The following is an 18,759-nucleotide window of genomic DNA, read 5'->3' as shown; positions in this document are numbered from 1 at the left end:
CCCCTCAGCCGCCTTTTCTCCAAGCTGAAGAGCCCTGGCCGCTTTAGCCTTTCCTCATAGGGATTAATGAGCTTACTGAACGCTAATCTGGAGCTACTGATGGCCCAACGCAGGTGCTGGTAGTAGTTCAAGCCCCCACACACCTTTTCCCACGCTAGTACGGCGCTAACCCAGCGGTAATTGACCAGCACCGCATGCTACCAGGTTACTGCCAGGTTAGCACGGGAGCCCTTACTGCCACCTCAGTGGGTGGCGACAAGAGCTCCTCCCTGCATGGTCACTCAGTAAGAGCAATCTTACCGTAGGGCCATGTCTTTTTTGGTTTTGGGCCTTTTTACCTGCTGCAATAAAAAGGGCCTCAGCATGCGGCAAAAACCCCTCCTCCCTCCCCCCACTAGCGCAGGGCCCTTTTTACCGCAGATTGGTAAAGGGACCCCTGAATTTTGGGGTTTGCGGAGCCGGTTAAGTGCAATATTCAGCAGTTAACCAGATATGGGGCACTGCATAAACATAGAACTGACTTTTACATGGTCCTATTTATGTAGTTACTTTGGCCTAGGGTTACCAATATGTCCTCTTTTAAGCGGACATACCCTCTTTTTGGACTTCTTAAGATATGTCCTCCAGGATTTTTAATTTTTAGGGAAATGTCCTCTTCTTCTTTTATGTGCCTATGACCAACACACCTACCCACATAATGAGAGAAACCATCTCTGTTCTATTAGTCAGTAGGGGTGCTTAAAGACACAGAAAGGCATTGCTGATCCTCTCTCTGTTCTCCTGTTGGTTGAATCTGTAAAAGGGATTTTGTTTGTGCAGGCACAACTTTAAGCAAATGTCATGCAAAGACTTTCACAAGTATCTCAGACAGTGGCGTAGCTACGTGGGGCCATGGGGGCCTGGGCCTCTGTAGGTTTAGCCCTGGACTCCCCTGCCGATGACCCTCTCGACCCCCCCCTCCCGCCGCCAACCCGCTGTTGCCTACCTTTGCTGGCGGGGGACCCCAACCCCTGCCACCTGAGGTCCTCTTCTTCTGGCGCAAGGCTTCATTCTATTTCTGAGTCTGACGTCCCAGAAACAGAACGAAGCCTTGTGCCGGAAGAAGAGGGCCTTGGCTGGCAGGGATTGGGGTCCCCCGCCAGCAAAGGTAGGCGGCGGCAGGGGAGGGTTGGCGGCGGGAGGGGGGTCGAGAGGGTCGTCGGCAGGGGGGTCAAAGTTGGTGGTGGCGGCGGGGGGGGTTGGCAATGACGGGGGGGGTTTGGTAGCGCCAGGGGGGGCTAAAATGTGCCCCCTCACCTCAGGCTCTGGACCCCCCTCCCACTGAAGTCTGGCTACGCCCCTGATCTCAGAAGCCAGACAAAGTTGTTGAGGGATATGCACTCTTCGCTTGGGCTCAGACTCAGTCAAACTCAAATCCTGAAGTTTTTGAAAAGTAGATTATCTACTGCTGTACTGTAAGTCATTGTTTGATGTGTGTTCATTAACTAAAGAACACGATTAAATATTTCTTTAGCAAAGATAGCAACCATTTTTATTTTTTTTTCTGTCCTCTTTCTTAGTTTCCGCAAATATGATAACCCTACTTTGGCCGGTTAAGAATATCAACACTTAAGTAGCCAAGTGCCAACTCTACCACCCAAACACCTCCAAAATAGCCAATTTTGAGTTTGGCGCTAACTGCTCATTTTCGGTGGCACTAGCCAGTTAAGTGCTACTGAAAATTAATGGTTGGCCCTGAACAAGTGATTTAACTGGCCAGAAGCCATTTCTGGCCTGTTAAATCACCTTGAATATCGATCTCCGTGAGTATATATTTATAAACTCAACCCAAGTAAATTTTCAAAGAGGACAAGATAGGAGCATAAGTCTCAAAGTTAGGAGCATAAATCGGGTACTGAGTAGATAGCAGAAACATGTTTGACTGTTAAAATACCTTGGTTCAGGCTGGTTGGTAGTTGTTTAGGTCATTGGGAGTGGAAGAGTAGCCTAGTTGTTAGTGCAGTGGACTTTGATCCTGGGGAAGTGAGTTCAATTCCCACTGCAGCGCCTTGTGACTCTGGGCAAGTCACTTAACCCTCCATTGCCCCTGGTACAAAATAAGTACCTGAATATATGTAAACTGCTTTGAATGTAGCTACAAAAACCTCAGAAAGGCGGTATATCAAGTCCCATTTCCCTTTCCCTTATGACATCACAATATCAGAAGTGAGCCAAGTATTGGGCAATCAAGCCATTGTGACATCACTGATGAGGTTGGCTCTTATTGGTGGAATGAGTGGAGGAGTAGCCTAGTGGTTAGTGCAGTGGACTTTGATCCTGGGGAAGTGAGTTCAATTCCCACTGCAGCGCCTTGTGACTCTGGGCAAGTCACTTAACCCTCCATTGCCCCTGGTACAAAATAAGTACCTGAATATGTGTAAACCACTTTGAATGTAGTTGCAAAAACCTCAGAAAGGCGGTATATCAAGTCCCATTTCCCTTTCCCATTAAAAAGCCTTGTTAAACACATGAAGGGAAAGTGTTATATGTGAGCTACATTTGGCATTTTGCGTGCTCTGGTGCCCAATATGAGAGTCTACAAATGGGAGAAGATCATAAAAGTTATCCAGTAAGACCAAAAGTCCTTAAGTTGTCATGCCCTCTGGCCTACAGCTGGCATATATCCTTTGCAGCATGGGTCAAATGGATGGGCCACCTGAGTGTTTTTTTCTGCCATCTTCTACTATGTTTAAGTTGCTGAAACAACCAGAGGCAGCAAGGTCACTATTTACCCAGGTAACTCCACAGCTACACGGGTTTTCATGCTATCCACAGTGAATATGCCTGAGATACATTTGCATAGACCAAGTCTCCCAATATTGGCAAATGTGTCTCATGCATATTCACTGTGGAGCAACTGGAAACCTGACTGGCCATGGCATCACCAGAACAGATTGCAGAAACCCTAAGCCTCAGGTCCTGGTCCCTCTCTGCTTCTGAATACATTTGCCAATGAACACACACATAAGGAGAGTCAGCAGTGCAGACAAAGTTCCTCGTTAAGGTGCAGAAAGTTCGAAAAGTTCGAGATATCGGAAGCTGATGATTAATGAGTCTCTAACCTCCCATGGTTCTTTAATAAAAACCCCTCATTAATGTTTCAGAAGACCTTCAGAGCACAACACAATGTGACTTCTCTGCTTCCTCAATGCGTATTTATACTGCTGGCTTTTTTAAATGCTTTTTTTTTCCTTTGTTCAATTGACAAAAATTCACTGCAGTGTTGGAAGGGAAGTGGGAGTAATATAAAACATTTTCCTCATGTAAAACATATTTTACACATGGAAAATGGCTGCCGACAAGAGCCCATGTATCCATGGAGTACTGACCAATGGATGGCATATTACGATTGGCAGTGTAGTGAGTGGACTAAACCATTTGCTATGGAACTTCCCTTTAGGAGTAATGACAGTGGTATAGTCCAGGGTGTTGATTAGAGACATTCAGGATTATTCTGGTCAAAGGACAGAACGTGTTGCCAGATGGGCAGTTTTCCCGCCCAATTGGGCTCCTTTCCACGACCCGCTGTGGCTTTTTCACGCCGCGTGCAGGTTGCGGGATTTTGGGCGGCTTCTTGTTGCCCCGCCGGTGGTTTTTTCAGCTGCTGCGGGGTTTTTCCCGCAGCCATCGGCCACGGGTTGCCTAGTTTTCCCACTGCCGCGGCCAGTAGAAGCCCCACGGAGGCGGGCTTAATGATGTCATTTGTATGCAAATAGACTCATTAATATTTATTAATGATGTCATTCACATGCAGATTGACTTTATGCGGTTTGGGGCTGGCTTTGGGCCTGACAATTTATTTCCATCTGGCAACACTGAGCTAGAGAGAACAGACACAAGCCTCAGTGTTCCTCTTGTGGTTGTAGAGAGCCACACAGTGAAGTCCTTGTGATGATGGTTCTGGCATTACCCTCTAGAGCAATGGTTTTCAAACCTGATCCTGGAGGCACCCCAACCAGTCAGGTTTTCTGGATATCCACAATGAATAATCATGAGAGAGATTTGCATGCAGTGGAGGAATTGCATGCAAATCTCTCTGAAGAATATTCATTGTGGATATCCTGAACACCTGACCGGCTGAGATGCCTCCAGGACCAAGTTTGGGAACCACTGCTCTAGGGAGCTGCTCCTAAGGGATCCGCTGCTGGAGAGAAGACTATCGCTGCCCAGAAGGAGGAAACATTCCGAGTCTGTTGTTCATGGAGAAAGAAAATCCCTGATCTGAGCTCCAGAGTGGATACCCCATATTCTATAACAGCACGCATAAATTGTAGAAACGGCCCTGATCTGCCCATGACCTTTCCATAGCTGCCCCCACCACCCTTTTTGGAGCCACTCGTAAAATTTATGCATGGATACCCGTGACCAAAAATGTGCACGTAAGTTTCAAGTAATGCCAATTAATGCTGATAATTGATTATTAGCAGCCAATTATCAGCGCTAAATGGCTCATTCAATTAAATTGCATGCGCAAATTGGGTGCCTGTCCAAATTTGCATGTGCAGTTTTAAGCGACATTTATAGAATTTCAGGAATAGCGTGTAAGTGCAGGGGGGACATAGACATTGGTGGAACATGGGCAGGCCACGGGCATGTCTCCAAGTGACACACATAATTTATGTGCATCACTGGGTGCCCTCAGTTCCACCTGCCGTCGATGTGCGCCCATGCAAATTTATGCTAGTATTCTAGAATGGCATTTTGTTGCACAGAAGCCATTGTAAAATTGATGGTAGCATGCACCTAAATGGAGGCGCAAATTTATAGAACTGTCTCCAGGGGGTAATTTTATAAAAAGCTAACTCATTCTAGGTGGCAGGAACATGCATTAATGGCAGTATTCTAGTCATTTGCATATGTAAGTGGCCTCATTCGCATTATAATGACCTCTTAGAGAATACCAGCTAGCGGGAAAGTATATGCTGTGGTTTGATGGTGCAGGGATGGAGTTTGGATAGAGCATGAATGTTTGGGTGGAGCACGGGTGGAGTTTGTATGGAGCATGGACATTTGGGTGGAGCATGGATGGAGACTGAGTGGGGCACAGGTGCAGTTTGGATGGAGCAAAGGCAGAATTTGGATGGAGCATGGGTGGAAATTAGGTGGAGATTGGGTGGGGCATGGGCGGAGTTCTGGTGGAGCATGAATGTTTGGGTGGAGCACGGGTGGAGTTTGTATGGAGCATGGGCATTTGGGTGGAGCATGGATGGAGACTGAGTGGGGCACAGGTGCAGTTTGGATGGAGCAAAGGCAGAATTTGGATGGAGCATGGGTGGAAATTAGGTGGAGATTGGGTGGGGCATGGGCGGAGTTCTGGTGGAGCATGAATGTTTGGGTGGAGCACGGGTGGAGTTTGTATGGAGCATGGGCATTTGGGTGGAGCATGGATGGAGACTGAGTGGGGCACAGGTGCAGTTTGGATGGAGCAAAGGCAGAATTTGGATGGAGCATGGGTGGAAATTAGGTGGAGATTGGGTGGGGCATGGGCGGAGTTCTGGTGGAGCATGAATGCTGGGTGGAGCATGGGCGGAGTTTGGCTGGCGCATGGGCAGAGTTTGGATAGAGCATGAGTGAAGTTTGGGTGGATCGTGGGTGGAGTTTGAGAGGAGAATGGGTGGATTTTGGCTGGAGCATGGGCGAAATTTTGGGTAGAGCTTGGGTGGAATGCGCATGAATACAGTAAATTATAGAATACTATAATTTAGTCGCGTTTATACCAACTCTAGGGCTGATGTAAGTGGTCTCGCCAAGCTGTACATGTGTTCTCTGCCACAAGCTCTGGTATTCTGTGAAGAGGAGCCTCATTTTCTTTGTAGAATAGGCTTAAAATAGGTGCCATAATCAGTGCCTACAGTAGGTGCCTGTTATAGAAGTACCCTCATAGGGCCAGATTCAGTACATGGTGCCCACAGTTAGGAACACTTATGATCCGTGCCGATAGAATTCAGTAAAGGGTGCTCTGTGCAGAGCTGCTTGGCGTGCTTCTCATGTCTAACTTTGGGTGCGAGCACTTATGTCTGCCAAAAGCTGGTGTAAATGGTCGTGCACGACTGATGGCAGTTTGTCATGCAAATGCAGGTATTCTATAACATTGCGCCTAATTTCTGGGAACGCCCCTGACCCTCCCATGGCCACGCCCCCTTTGGAGTTGCATGCTATGAAATTTAGGCACGCATGATATAGAATAGGGCGTAGAACAGATCCAAGCGTAACTCCTAATTACTGCCAATGAAGTGGTTGTCAACCCCGATAATTGATTGTTAGCACCTAATTGACTAATTACTTTATGCGCAGATCCAAATTTGGATGACCTATTCAGAATCTGAGGGATAATGTTCAAAAATGCAGTATTGATATTTTTGCTGCGCAGTATTTAAATATAACGAACGTTGGTAGAAAATCTGTACAAACTAGGCCATGAGCTAAATAATTATGAAAATCAGCTGTTATGCATATGTAAATCATTTGCGTTATAATATAAACATGTAAACTCAGACATAAATCTCCTTCAGGAGGTGTGGTTATGATTATTTGTTTAATGCCAGACAGAGAGCAGAGCCGGTGGTGGGAGGCGGGGCTAGTGGTTGGGAGGCTGGGATAGTGCTGGGCAGACTTATGCGGTCTGTGCCAGAGCCGGTGGCGGGAGGCAGGGCTAGTGGTTGGGAGGCAGGGATAGTGCTGGGCAGACTTATACGGTCTGTGCCAGAGCCGGTGGTGGGAGGCAGGGATAGTGCTGGCCAGACTTATACGGTCTGTGCCAGAGCCGGTGTTGGGAGGTGGGGGCTGGTGGTTGGGAGGCAGGGATAGTGCTGGGCAGACTTATAAGGTCTGTGCCAGAGCCGGTGGTTGGGAGGCAGGGCTGGTGGTTGGAAGGTGGGGATAGTGCTGGGCAGACTTATAGGGTCTGTGCCAGAGCCGGTGGTGGGAGGTGGGGCTGGTGGTTGGGAGGCGGGGATAGTACTGGGCAGACTTATACGGTCTCTGCCCTGAAGAGCACAGGTACAAATCAAAGTAGGGTATACACAAAAAGTAGCACATATGAGTTATCTTGTTGGGCAGACTGGATGGACCATGCAGGTCTTTTTCTGCCGTCATCTACTATGTTACTATGTTATTTAGCTTGGGCTGTTAACATGAGATAATTAACACGCATTAACGGTCCATATTACAGTAAAGTCTGGATTTTCCAACATAAACGGGACTAACCCATTGTTGGATAAGTGAAAAGTTGAATAATGCAGAAAACAACGGTAACCTGGGTCACAGCAGTGCTGTTTTGCAGAAAAAGCAGGGTCCCAGCTCCCATTTGCGGTAAAAGCAGGGCCCCGGGTTCAAAACTACTTGTCTCAGGTGTGAAACTTCCCTCTGTACTACACCAGAAAAAGGAAAGAGAAACCATGAGCTGCTTAACAAGGACTCCGTAACGTCACCGGATGTATGTCAGATATGCCGGATGGTCGGATCAACGAAGGTCGGATGATCGACACTGTACTGTATTTCACCTCAGTGTACTGCAGGGGTACAGCCAGACCTCACAGTGGGAGAGGGCCAGAGCCCAAGTTGGGTTCCACATTTTGGTCTGCCTCCCTGCCGCTCCCCACCCACTGCCACAGCAAATACCTTGGCTGGTGGGGGTCCCAAAACCCAGCCAGCTGAAGCCTTGTCCACTACCAGTCTCTGGCGCCACCGCATTGCCTGCCCTGCTCTCTCTTCCCCTCATGCCCTGCATGCTCCTTTTAGTGAAATTGAGCGTGCTTAGTTTCACTAAAGGAGCGTGCCGGACGTGAGGGGAAGACAGCGCAGGGCAGGCAACGTGGCGGCGCCAGAGACCGGCGCTGGACAAGGCTTCAGCTGGCGGGGGTTGAGGACCCCTGCCAGAAAAACCAGGGGTCCAGAGGAAATTTTGGGGGGGGCCAGGCCCCCGTGAGCCCACATAGCTACGCCACTGGTGTACTGGCCTTTCTATTCTAATTGAGAAGTATTATTTACCAGGTACTCGTCTGAAACTGTGGTGTATTCAGTGCTCTTGTAGGTGAAGGTATCCTAAACCTGTCCTGAGCAGTGGCGTAGCCACAGGTGGGCCTGGGTGGGCCAGGGCCCACCCACTTAGTGCTTAAGCCCACCCAACAGTAACACACTTTTAGCAGTAGCTGGTGGGGATTCTAGGCTCCACCAGCTGAAGTCTTTCCCCCGATGGGAACAAAAACGCTACTCTCCACGATACCGACACCTGCACATTCTCAGTTTTCAGCACATGCCTGCTGCAGAGTGGCATTTTCCCGCCAGCTGAGATATTTGTTTGGTGGTGGTGGTGAGGGGAGAACACTTGGTGCCCACACACTTCTTGTCTAGGCCCACCCAAAATCTGTTGTCTGGCTACGCCCCTGGTCCTGAGGACCTCACAACCAGTCAAGGTATCTACAACGACAATGAAAAAGTTTGCAGCATACACTCGAGACTCTGTATATGCAAATTTATCTAACGCATATTCATTGTACATATCCCGAAAACCCATCTAGTTGTAGGGTCCCCAGGCTTTGGGAAGCCCTGTCATCATACAAGAAAACAAACTGGGGAACAAAGAGGGATTTTGTTCTGGGTAGTAGGAGAATTATCACATTCCTAAGAGAACGTGTTAATATTTAATGTCCCCAGCATTCCCTTTAAAGACTGTTTGCTACTGTTTTCAAAATTTGAATTTATTGTAGAAAACTCCAAGCATGATTTGTGCCAGTAATAAAAAAAAGGAAATAAAGTTCTTAACTGCCTGGTGTCTACAGATTTGGCACGTTTTCTCGCCATCATCATTCTCCACAAGATACAGGCCAAAACAAAGAGCAACGATCGCCTGTATTTTGCCTGCAGTGTTACACATGACTTTCTGCCTCCTGTACCCTGTTTCCTCCGTAGGGTAAAATAACAACACACGTTTCTCTCCTGTTCTTTTGCTGGGGAGGTGGGGGCGGGGGGGTCATCAGATGAAATGTAAAGTCTGATTTTTTGTTTTTTTAGCTCTAATGAAATTTGGCAGAACGCTCCCATTTTAACCCTTTTGTCCTTCTCTTTAGGTCCAGTTAATCCACTATAACCATGAGTTATATACGAACGTCACAGAAGCTGCAAGAAGCCCCAATGGGTTGGTGGTGGTTTCAATATTTATTAAGGTAAGTAGGCAAAAGAAATTCCAACCAGATTTTGAAAAAAATAAAATAAAATAAAAACAGTTTCAGAACAAGAATATTAAAATAGTTACTATGGGCCCTGTTTATTAAGCCGCACTATAGGCGCGCTATCGTTTTTATCACGCGCTAATGCTAGAGACACCCGTAGGAATATAGGGGTGTCTCTAGCTTTAAAGCGTGCTAAATTTTAGCATGCCGTAGAAACGCTAGCGCCAGGGACGTAGCTACGGGGGGCCACGTGGGCCTGGGTCCCCGCAACTTTTGTCCGGACCCCTGGTTTGGCTGGCGGGGGTCCCCAACCCCCGCTAGCCGAAGCCTTCTTCAGTGCGGTCTCTGGCGCAGCCACGTTCGCTGCCTGCCCCCTGCTCTTCTTTCTTCTTGCTCCTCCTGTGCATTTTTAACGCACCTACAACTAGCACGTGCACTAACCATGTAGGCACCCATAGGGATATTGTAGGCACGTGCACGGTTAATTTGCATTAAAAATGCTAACACGCCTATAACACGGCTTAGTAAACAGGGCCCTAAGTATGTTCTTCTAAATGAGGACAATTTGAAAGGGTTTTTACCTGGATAAACACCTTTAACGACATATAGGTGGCGTTAGAATATTATCTTCTCTCAGAGGCCATTTTACTAAGGCACGAAGGCACCTACGCACATCCAACGCACGTCAAATTGGAACTATTGCCCGGCTACCACATGCCCCGTGCGGTAATTCCATTTGTTACGCATGTAGAAAATGCACGACAGAAAATGTTTTCTATTTTCTACCGCTTGGTGGCTATCTGGGCGATAATTGGCAGTGTATGCATGCTGACACTTACCACCCGGTTAGCACCTGAGACCTTCCCGCCAAGTCAATGAGTGGTGGTAAGGTCTCAGGCCGAAAATGGACGCTCACTCGTTTTAATTTTGCCGCACGTCCATTTTCGGCCACAAAAAAAAGGCTTTTTTTTCCAGGTGCGCTGAAAAATGGACCTGTGCGCATCCAAAACACACGCTTACACCAGCGCAAGCCACTTTTTGGCACGCCTTAATAAAAGGACCCCTCAGTGTGAATAAATGTATTTCAGGGGAAAAGGGGCAAGGTTCAGACAGGGAGGGAAATTCTGTGCAGCGATGTCATTTTGAAATCATACTGCGTATATTCCGGTGCATACTTGCACCTGATTTAAAGCATGTGCAAAGTCAGTGGGTGTGTGCACCCACAAATTTTCGAAAGAAAGCTCCATGAAGCATTTCCCTTTATAAGTACATAAGTATTGCCACACTGGGACAGACCAAAGGTCCATCAAGCCCAGTATCCTGTTTCCAACAGTGGTCAATCCAGATCACAAATACCTGGCAAGATCCCAAAAAAGTTCAATGCATTTTATGCTGCTTATCCCAGAAATAGCAGTGTATTTTCTCCAAGTCAATTTAATAATGGTCTATGGACTTTTCCTTTAGGAAGCTATCCAGACCTTTTTTAAATCCCGCTAAACTAACCACCTTTACCACAATCTCTGGCAACGAATTCCCGAGTTTAATTACACGTTGAGTGAAGATAATTTTCTCCGATTCGTATTAAATTTACTACTTTTTATCTTCATCACATGCCCCCTAGTCCTAGTATTTTTTGAAAGAGTAAACAAACGATACACGTCTACCCGTTCCACTCCACTCATTATTTTATAGACCTCTTATCACATGCTTGCTGGGCTACAGCACCTGATGAAGAGAGCATAAATTCCACAAGCTGGTTACAAATGTTTTTTTAATGTTTTTTCTATAATTCTTTTATCTATTATTGTAATTCATCAGTGCAAAACTTTCAATTAACCTTTGAGTGGTGAGTGAGTAAATTAGATACTGTAATATTAATCTTTGATGTAGAAGATGATAGATATTAGGCAAGCATATTTATTCTTGGGGAGGGGGCAAGCAGGGGTTATTGTCATACTCTGTCAGAACCACTGTGACTAAAGGGACACTTCTAACATGAAGAATTTTTAGCATTCCCTTTCCCATGTAAAGTTTTAATCTTCTCATACAAAAATACTTCTTTAAAAACAGCACTATTTTATGGGGATTTTCTCTTATAGGTAACAGACTCTTCCAATCCGTTCCTAAATCGTATGCTGAACAGAGATACTATAACAAGAATAACATATAAAAGTAAGTTTGTGCATTTACCACATGTAGAGCTCAGGCACTATGGGGAAGGGAATCCACCCTTGGTGCCAGAGATATATAAAGGGGTGAATTTCAGAGCTGGCCCCAGTGGCAGCATCTGTCAGGTGAGTCCTCCGACCCCCAAATCCAGGGAACACTTCAAAGGGGATGTTACACACAGCCAAGTTATCTGCCACTGCATGTAATTCGGTGCCAGCTGCACAAAACATCAAAATACCACCACAGCGGCACACCTTCCAGATCCAATCTACCCGAGCTGATCCCCTCCCCCCCGGGTAAGTCCCAGAGGTGCTAGTGTGTGTCAGATTGAGGGTTGGGTTTGTCTGAGTGGAATTGGCTTGCCAAGGGTATCTGTTAACTTTGAGTTTGGGTGGAAGAGGCTTCAAGATGGATTCAATCAGGAGGTCAGAACAGGTAGTAAATTCAAAGGGAGAATCAGATTGTTGGGGGGGGGAAGGGTCTTCATAGCAGCCTCGTTAATAGCACTGAGTAGCTGCACTACCAAACTGCCACACCTCCACTCCACACCTGTCAGGGCCGCCCACCGTCCCTACCCATGTTAATCAGCTAGCGTGGGAATTTTACCATGTTGACTACTTTAACACAAGTTAGTGCAGTAAACCCTATGCTAGCTGCTTAACAAAACAGCTCCTAAGTTTGTACCTGAGGCAATAGAGAATTTGGGGGTCCTTTTACAAAGCGGTGGTAAGCCCAGCGCAGGCTTACTGCACGCTAATCTGGAGCTACCGCTGGCCCTATTCGGGCGCCAGCAGTAGCTCCAGCCCTAGCGGGCACAATTTCCAACACTCTGTAAAATCGGCCTGTATTACTAACCCGGTGGTAATTGAGTAGTGCTACCCGGTTACCGCCGGGTTAGTGCGGGAGCCCTTACTGCCACCTCAAAGGGTGGTGGTAAGTACTCCCCTGCATGGCCCCTTGGTACGAACAATCTTACCACACAGCCATGGCTATTTTCACCTCTTTTTTACCTGCTGTAGTAAAAAGGCCCTTTTTACAGCAGCTTGGTAAAAGGGCCAAGATCACAAGAAGCAACAATGGAATTTGAACTCTGGCATCCTTTTTTCTGAACCCACTGCTTTAACTATTAGGCAACTTCTCCAGTTCGATTCCCACTTCAGGCACAGGCAGCTCCTTGTGACTCTGGGCAAGTCACTTAACCCTCCAATGCCCCATGTAAGCCGCATTGAGCCTGCCATGAGTGGGAAAACGTGGTACAAATATAACAAAAATAAAATAGATACTATTGGAGATTCTACATGGAATGTTGCTATTCCACTAGCAACATTCCATGTAGAAGGCTGCGCAGGCTTCTGTTTCTGTGAATCTGACGTCAGACTCACAGAAGCAGAAGCCTGCGCGGCCACATTGGTGATCTGCAAGGGCCGACATCTACATGGAATGTTGCTAGTAGAATAGCAACATTCCATGTAGAATCTCAAATAGTAGCAACAGTGGAGGAGTGGCCTAGTGGTTAGGGTGGTGGACTTTGGTCCTGGGGAACTGAGGAACTGAGTTCCATTCCCACTTCAGGCACAGGCAGCTCCTTGTGACTCTGGGCAAGTCACTTAACCCTCCATTGCCCCATGTAAGCCGCATTGGGCCTGCCATAAGTGGGAAAGTGCGGGGTACAAATGTAACAAAAATAAAATAAAGTAAATAAAATGAAAAAAAAAGTTATCCTGTAATTTTGTTTCATTTGCAAAGCAAAATGGACCAAAATAGGAAATATCATTGTGATATCCACATCTGGAAGCAAAAGCAACTTTGACTTAGTCCCAATATAGAGGCTTTGAAAATTGCAACCGCTGAGTTAGTCAAATATATAATTTAGGTGGACTGCAGTGTATTTGAGTAATTTCTTTCTATTTATTCCTCAGATGATGCATACTTACTGCAGGGACTTAACATAGAAGAACTTTATCCAGAAACCTCCAGTTTCATTACATATGATGGCTCAATGACTGTTCCACCCTGTTATGAAACAGCGAGCTGGATAATAATGAATAAACCAGTGTATATAACAAGGATGCAGGTAAACTACTTCGATTTTTTTCACTGGAAAATATTGATGCTAAATATATATTCATCGACAAAACCAAAACCATGTTAATTCTTTTCCAACATATAGGGGTCCTTTAAGCTGTCCTAAAAGTGGCCTACGCTAACTCCAGCGCAGTCTTCCCCATGCACTGAGGCCAGTTTTAGTGCAATGGCCCCATTTTCCCTTATTCCCATTAATGGTCACACGCTAATTTCCTCATTAATGCATGGTCATTAGCGTGTGAGCATACCTATTGTCTAGGCGGTAAGGGCTCGCACAGTAATCCTGCGCTAATAGGCGTGTGATGATGTAGCTATGCTAACCAATTAGTGCAGAACACGCCTACTCTACGACCCCCCAGACACACCTCAGTGCTAAAAAATAAATTCTAGTTTATAGCGCGTGGGTAGCATGCGCCAATCCCAAAATTATCGCAGGACACTTGAGCGCACCCCACAATGGTGCTTTTTACCCTGTGGAAAGCGTGAATTAGTGCTTACCACAGTTTAGTAAAAGGGCCCCATAAAAGTTTGGGGGTAGGGAAGGGGAATTTATAAATGGAGCCCCTGCCTGTCTGTTCATATGGAATATTTTTTTTAAAAACTCTCCAAAGAAGGGACAGAAAGTCAGGAGGAAAAATAGTATTTCAGACAAATTTGAAAACCAGAAATATTTGAACTGACATGTAGCTAGTGAATGCATAATTGGTACAGATTTCATGCCATTGGCAAATGAAAACAAGCAAATGAAATTTCATGTTCTTTCATGTGTCATTTTATAGTGTACAGTCTTGTGAATAGTGCGTACACACACTTGTGAATTGTGCAAACACACTCTTTTTTTATTTTTATTTTTATTAATTTTGTCTTACTATGTTCTTGTGAATAGTGTGTACACGCTCTTGTGAATAGAACAAGCACTTTTTTATCTTTATTTTGTATTAATTTTATCTTACTACACCTTTGTGAATAGTCTGTACACACTCTTTTGTGAACAGTGCAAACACACTTTTTTATCTTTATTTTTATTAATTTTGTCTTGCTACACTTGTGAATAGTGCATACACACTCTTTTGTGAAAAGTGCTTGCATGCTCTTTTTTATGTTTTTATTTTGTCTTATTACACACACTTTTTTATGAATTGTGCTTATGCACGCTTTTGTGAATAGCACGTACACACTTTTTTAATCTTTATATTAATTTTGTCATAGTACACTCTTGTAATGTGTACACACTGCTTATCTGCTGCTGAATGGACAAGCAGACCGCTTTTACTGTAGGCTGGTTCCCACTCAAAGGGGTCAGCAGTGGAGACATTGACACAGGAATGACCTTGGGACATCACTGAGAATTCAGACAGCCTTATACTGCTGAATTTCTCATGATGTTATAAGTATGATGTCTGATTATGTATTTTTACATGATCACTGAGAAGGGTGATGATGGGGTAATCAGGATTGTTGAGTTTAATTTTGAAAATCTCAAGAGTGGGCCTAAGGCCCTGAAAGAAAGATAATTGAGTGAGAGGCACAAGGCTGAAGGTTCACCTAGGAACCTAATACCTTTGTACCGGCTCTGGAAAGTAATACATAGTTTGCATGTGGTAGAAGAAGCAGGTGAACTTAGAAGACCCATGTCAACTTCTAATGAGGAGGGGTGACTGAGCTGAAAGCCCAAATATGAGCTATGGAAGTAATAAGGAGTGTCTTTGTTTTCTACAGATGCATTCTCTAAGACTGCTCAGCCAGAATCAGCCATCACAGATATTTCTAAGCATGAGTGACAATTTCAGACCAGTTCAGCCTCTCAACAACCGCTGTATCCGTACCAATATCAACTTTAGTTTACAGGGAAAAGACTGTCCAAATAACAGGGCACAGAAACTGCAGTATAGAGGTAAGGTTTGCTATGAGGGATTCACAGCCATGATTTTGGCATTCAGCATTCCATTACTCCAGCTGCCAGTGTATTTACAAGGTTCCTTCCAAGTGGTAAATTGGTTGCCAAGGGACTTAGCACATCCAAATGAGACCCCCTTACAGCTGATTCTGCCCTTTCCCAAGAATATGTTGGCTGTTTCAAAAGCCAGGGCCAAACCAGCAATAAAATGGAGCATCGTCAAAGCTTTTAATACCCCAAAACTATTCTACTGCTAATTAAGTGTTTAGACTGATTAATTTAACACATCGAGGGAGGGAGTGAAGTGACTAATTTGCTGTTTTAACGCCCTGGTCCAGTAAGAATCACAGAAGCCTTCATGGCTTTTTAGGAAGTTTCCTCTTTTGGATAACTATTCAAGTTGAAACCTTGGCATGGTGTGCATCCATTTCCTTGAAAAGCTGTTGTTTTTACACACAGATTTGTGATGTCTTGATGCTCTCCCGGTCAGCACTGTAATTCATTTCTAATATTGTATCTCTATGTATAGTTTGTTTTCCCCCACTTTTAACCACTTTTTTTTCAGCAAACACACTCAACATTTCATCTGTACTAAATCCAGTTCTTTTTTTTTTCTTTTAGTTAATGAGTGGCTTCTCAAATAATTAGGATATTTATTTTTAAAACGTAGACAACAAACCTCAATGGAATGCTACTGCTGTGAACTGGGCATAACTTAGAACGCATTCAATCTCATCCACTCTCTGGATTTGTACTTCATGACAGCATTGTCTGTCCAACCTTGCAGCAAAAAATTACAAAAATAAAAATGCAAGAGAAAAAAAACACTGCAATGACGGAGGACCAGCTAAGATTTGTTTCTTAAGATCCCTGTTACACGACAACTGAGTGTGACTACAGTTTTTGATACTGGTTTCTCTCGAACCTTACGAAAACGCAAGACTTCTAGCCTTTGTACATATGAACATTTCTCCTAAACTACTTGGTTCAAAATCGCCATGGAATTGTGTTCTGTGTGCCAAGTAATGCTTGGATAGACCTCCCGTTATTACTATCTTATTATGGAAACTGGGAATGCCAAATAAAGAAGACAGTAGTGGGAACTTATTTCTAGGTTATGATCCTTCTGTTTATTTAAAGAAAAGAGCCAAGTTGAGAGATGAGCAATTGTATATATACCACTACGTAATGTAAGGAAATTTCAGCATCTCTTTCCCCAGCCCCTTCACACTCTGGAATATCAAAACAGATCCATCTTCTGTTTCTTGTTTTTATAAAGGTCGTACATTGTGTTTGGTTACTGTTAACAAATCAATAAATGTGGATAAGAAATTCATTTAGTACATGGTTTGTTTTTCTCTCTTCTGAAATGATCGACACCGATCCATGTCTTCATTATTTGTGGGTTACTGGAGGCTTTTGGCGTTGACCCTCTTGGCATTACACTATTCTGTTGCATTAATGGCAACTCAGAATACAAAGAGAGGTAGCTTTTATTCTGCTATGTGGACACAATTATTAAGATTTAAGAGGGAAAACCAGAAGGCAATTGAAAAATGGTTGTTAGTTTAAGACCACAAAGAGAACAGCGAATGTGACTCAAAGAGATGATGATGCTGCATATGGTCTAGAAGGTTTATTGTTTATGGTTAACACAACGACTCAACAGAGCCTTGTTTCAGGCCATTGGCCTGCCTCAGGAGACTTCCTGTGTTGTATAGATGAGTGGATAGATGTCGTTAGCTATATATCTTTCTCAAGCTAAATGGTGCAGGTAAAAGACCAGAAAAATGTGATAGGTGGCACAGGTGAATGGCATACAATAAATTGAGGAGTGCCGTTCACCCGTTCTGCCTATCACATTCTTCTTGCCTTTTACCTTTACCGTTTAGCTTGAGAAAGATATACAGCTACCAACATCTATCCACTCACCTATATAACAAAGGAAGACTTCTGAGGCAGGCCAATGGGCCAAAACACGACTGTGTCGAGTCATTGTCTTGACCATAGAGTCGTTATTGTTGATCAATAAGCCTTCTAGACCACATATAGCATCATACTCTTTTGAATAGCCTTCGCTGTTCTCTTTGTAATTATTTTCCTGTGAGGTTGTTTGTTCTTCTGTATCTTTGTTAGTTTAAGACTTGTGTTCCTTTTTTGTTGGTTCATAGTACCTTTAGGGACATATAGATTTCAACCTGTAAATTGTAAGAAAACAAATCATTGATTCTTCTCAATGTCTTTTGCACATGTTTTAATGGTTATCCATTGTGTTCTGATATCTTCAGCTTAATAAATGCGTTGACCTGAGCAATGCTTAATTCCCCTAATTCTATAAAAGTCACTAAAAATTGCACACGCAAATTTGGGTATGTGCACAATTTGTGCACACAATTTAATTGAATTGTGAGCTAATTAGCACCAACAATTGGCTTTTTAACAAGCAATTATTGGCACTAATTAGATTTTAAGTGGTACTTACATGTGTAAATTTAGGTGGGATCTGAAAAAGGGGGCGCAGAAATGGGAGAGTCTTGGATGCAACAGGGGCATTCCTACAATTAATGCGTGTTTTTATAGAACAACGGGGACATGAGCCTAATATAGGTGAATATATTTGCACCATGTTTCAGTTGGCGCAAGTGGCTGCGCCTAAAGTTAGACACAATTCCCGGGCATATGCACTATTCTATAAACTGTGACTAACTTTAAGCTCAGCTTATAGAATAGCACTTTCATCGGCGCCAATCTTTTTGGTGGCATATATAGAATCTAGCCTGATAAGTCATCAATTAAAAAAAAAAGAAACAGATTCTTTTCAGTGACACCAAGTCCCTGGTGAAGCATTAAGGGGGGAACGTGGGATACCGTTAAGATGGGTTATTTTAACCCCAGTTATTAGTAACTTGAGGCTCCTTTTACTAAGATGGGCTAATAGATTTAGCGCACGCTAAATGCTAAGAAGCCCATTTTATTCATATTGGCTTTTTAGCATTTAGCTAATCAGTACCATGAACTAAATCCATTAATGCATATTTCTAAAAGGAGCCTCTAGGTCTCACTGCATAAAGTAGCATAAGTTAATGGTAAAATAATACATCTTAATAGTAGGCCATGTCGATAACTTCTCCCTACATATCAAACCCTAAAAAGGTATACTGAAATAAGAAAACTCCTCAAAATTTTCACAGAAACCATAAACAAATGAAAAATATGTTTAAAGAAAAATTTTTTAAAATTATACAGGCCCTCATATGGTAAAGAAGGCCCTAAGGGGCCCTTTTACTAACCGGCGGCTTACCACTTGGCAATCTGGAGCTACCACAGGCCCAACGCGGGCACCGGTAGTAGCAGGGGAGTAGCCAGACACCCAATTTTGGGTGGGCCTGGGCCCAAGAT

At 44.3% G+C, this 18,759-nt stretch overlaps 1 protein-coding gene across 1 annotated transcript in view; it reads left to right on the top strand.

Annotated features, from left to right (window-relative positions):
• CA10 (carbonic anhydrase 10) overlaps window positions 1-16,596 on the top strand; it is a 483,383-nt gene extending 466,787 nt beyond the window's left edge. Inside the window, exons 5-9 of the mRNA XM_030206387.1 lie at window positions 9,108-9,203; window positions 11,309-11,381; window positions 13,298-13,452; window positions 15,183-15,357; window positions 15,982-16,596. Coding sequence (XP_030062247.1) covers window positions 9,108-9,203; window positions 11,309-11,381; window positions 13,298-13,452; window positions 15,183-15,357; window positions 15,982-16,004 — 522 coding nt within the window. The 3' untranslated portion in view covers window positions 16,005-16,596. The remainder of the gene's footprint in view (window positions 1-9,107; window positions 9,204-11,308; window positions 11,382-13,297; window positions 13,453-15,182; window positions 15,358-15,981) is intronic.
• The last annotated feature ends 2,163 nt before the right edge of the window (window positions 16,597-18,759 follow it).

The sequence above is a fragment of the Microcaecilia unicolor genome, chromosome 6 (genome assembly GCF_901765095.1).
Source record: "Microcaecilia unicolor chromosome 6, aMicUni1.1, whole genome shotgun sequence".
In the NCBI taxonomy this organism is placed as follows: Eukaryota; Metazoa; Chordata; class Amphibia; order Gymnophiona; family Siphonopidae; genus Microcaecilia; species Microcaecilia unicolor.
This window is presented reverse-complemented; position numbering and strand designations above follow the sequence as displayed.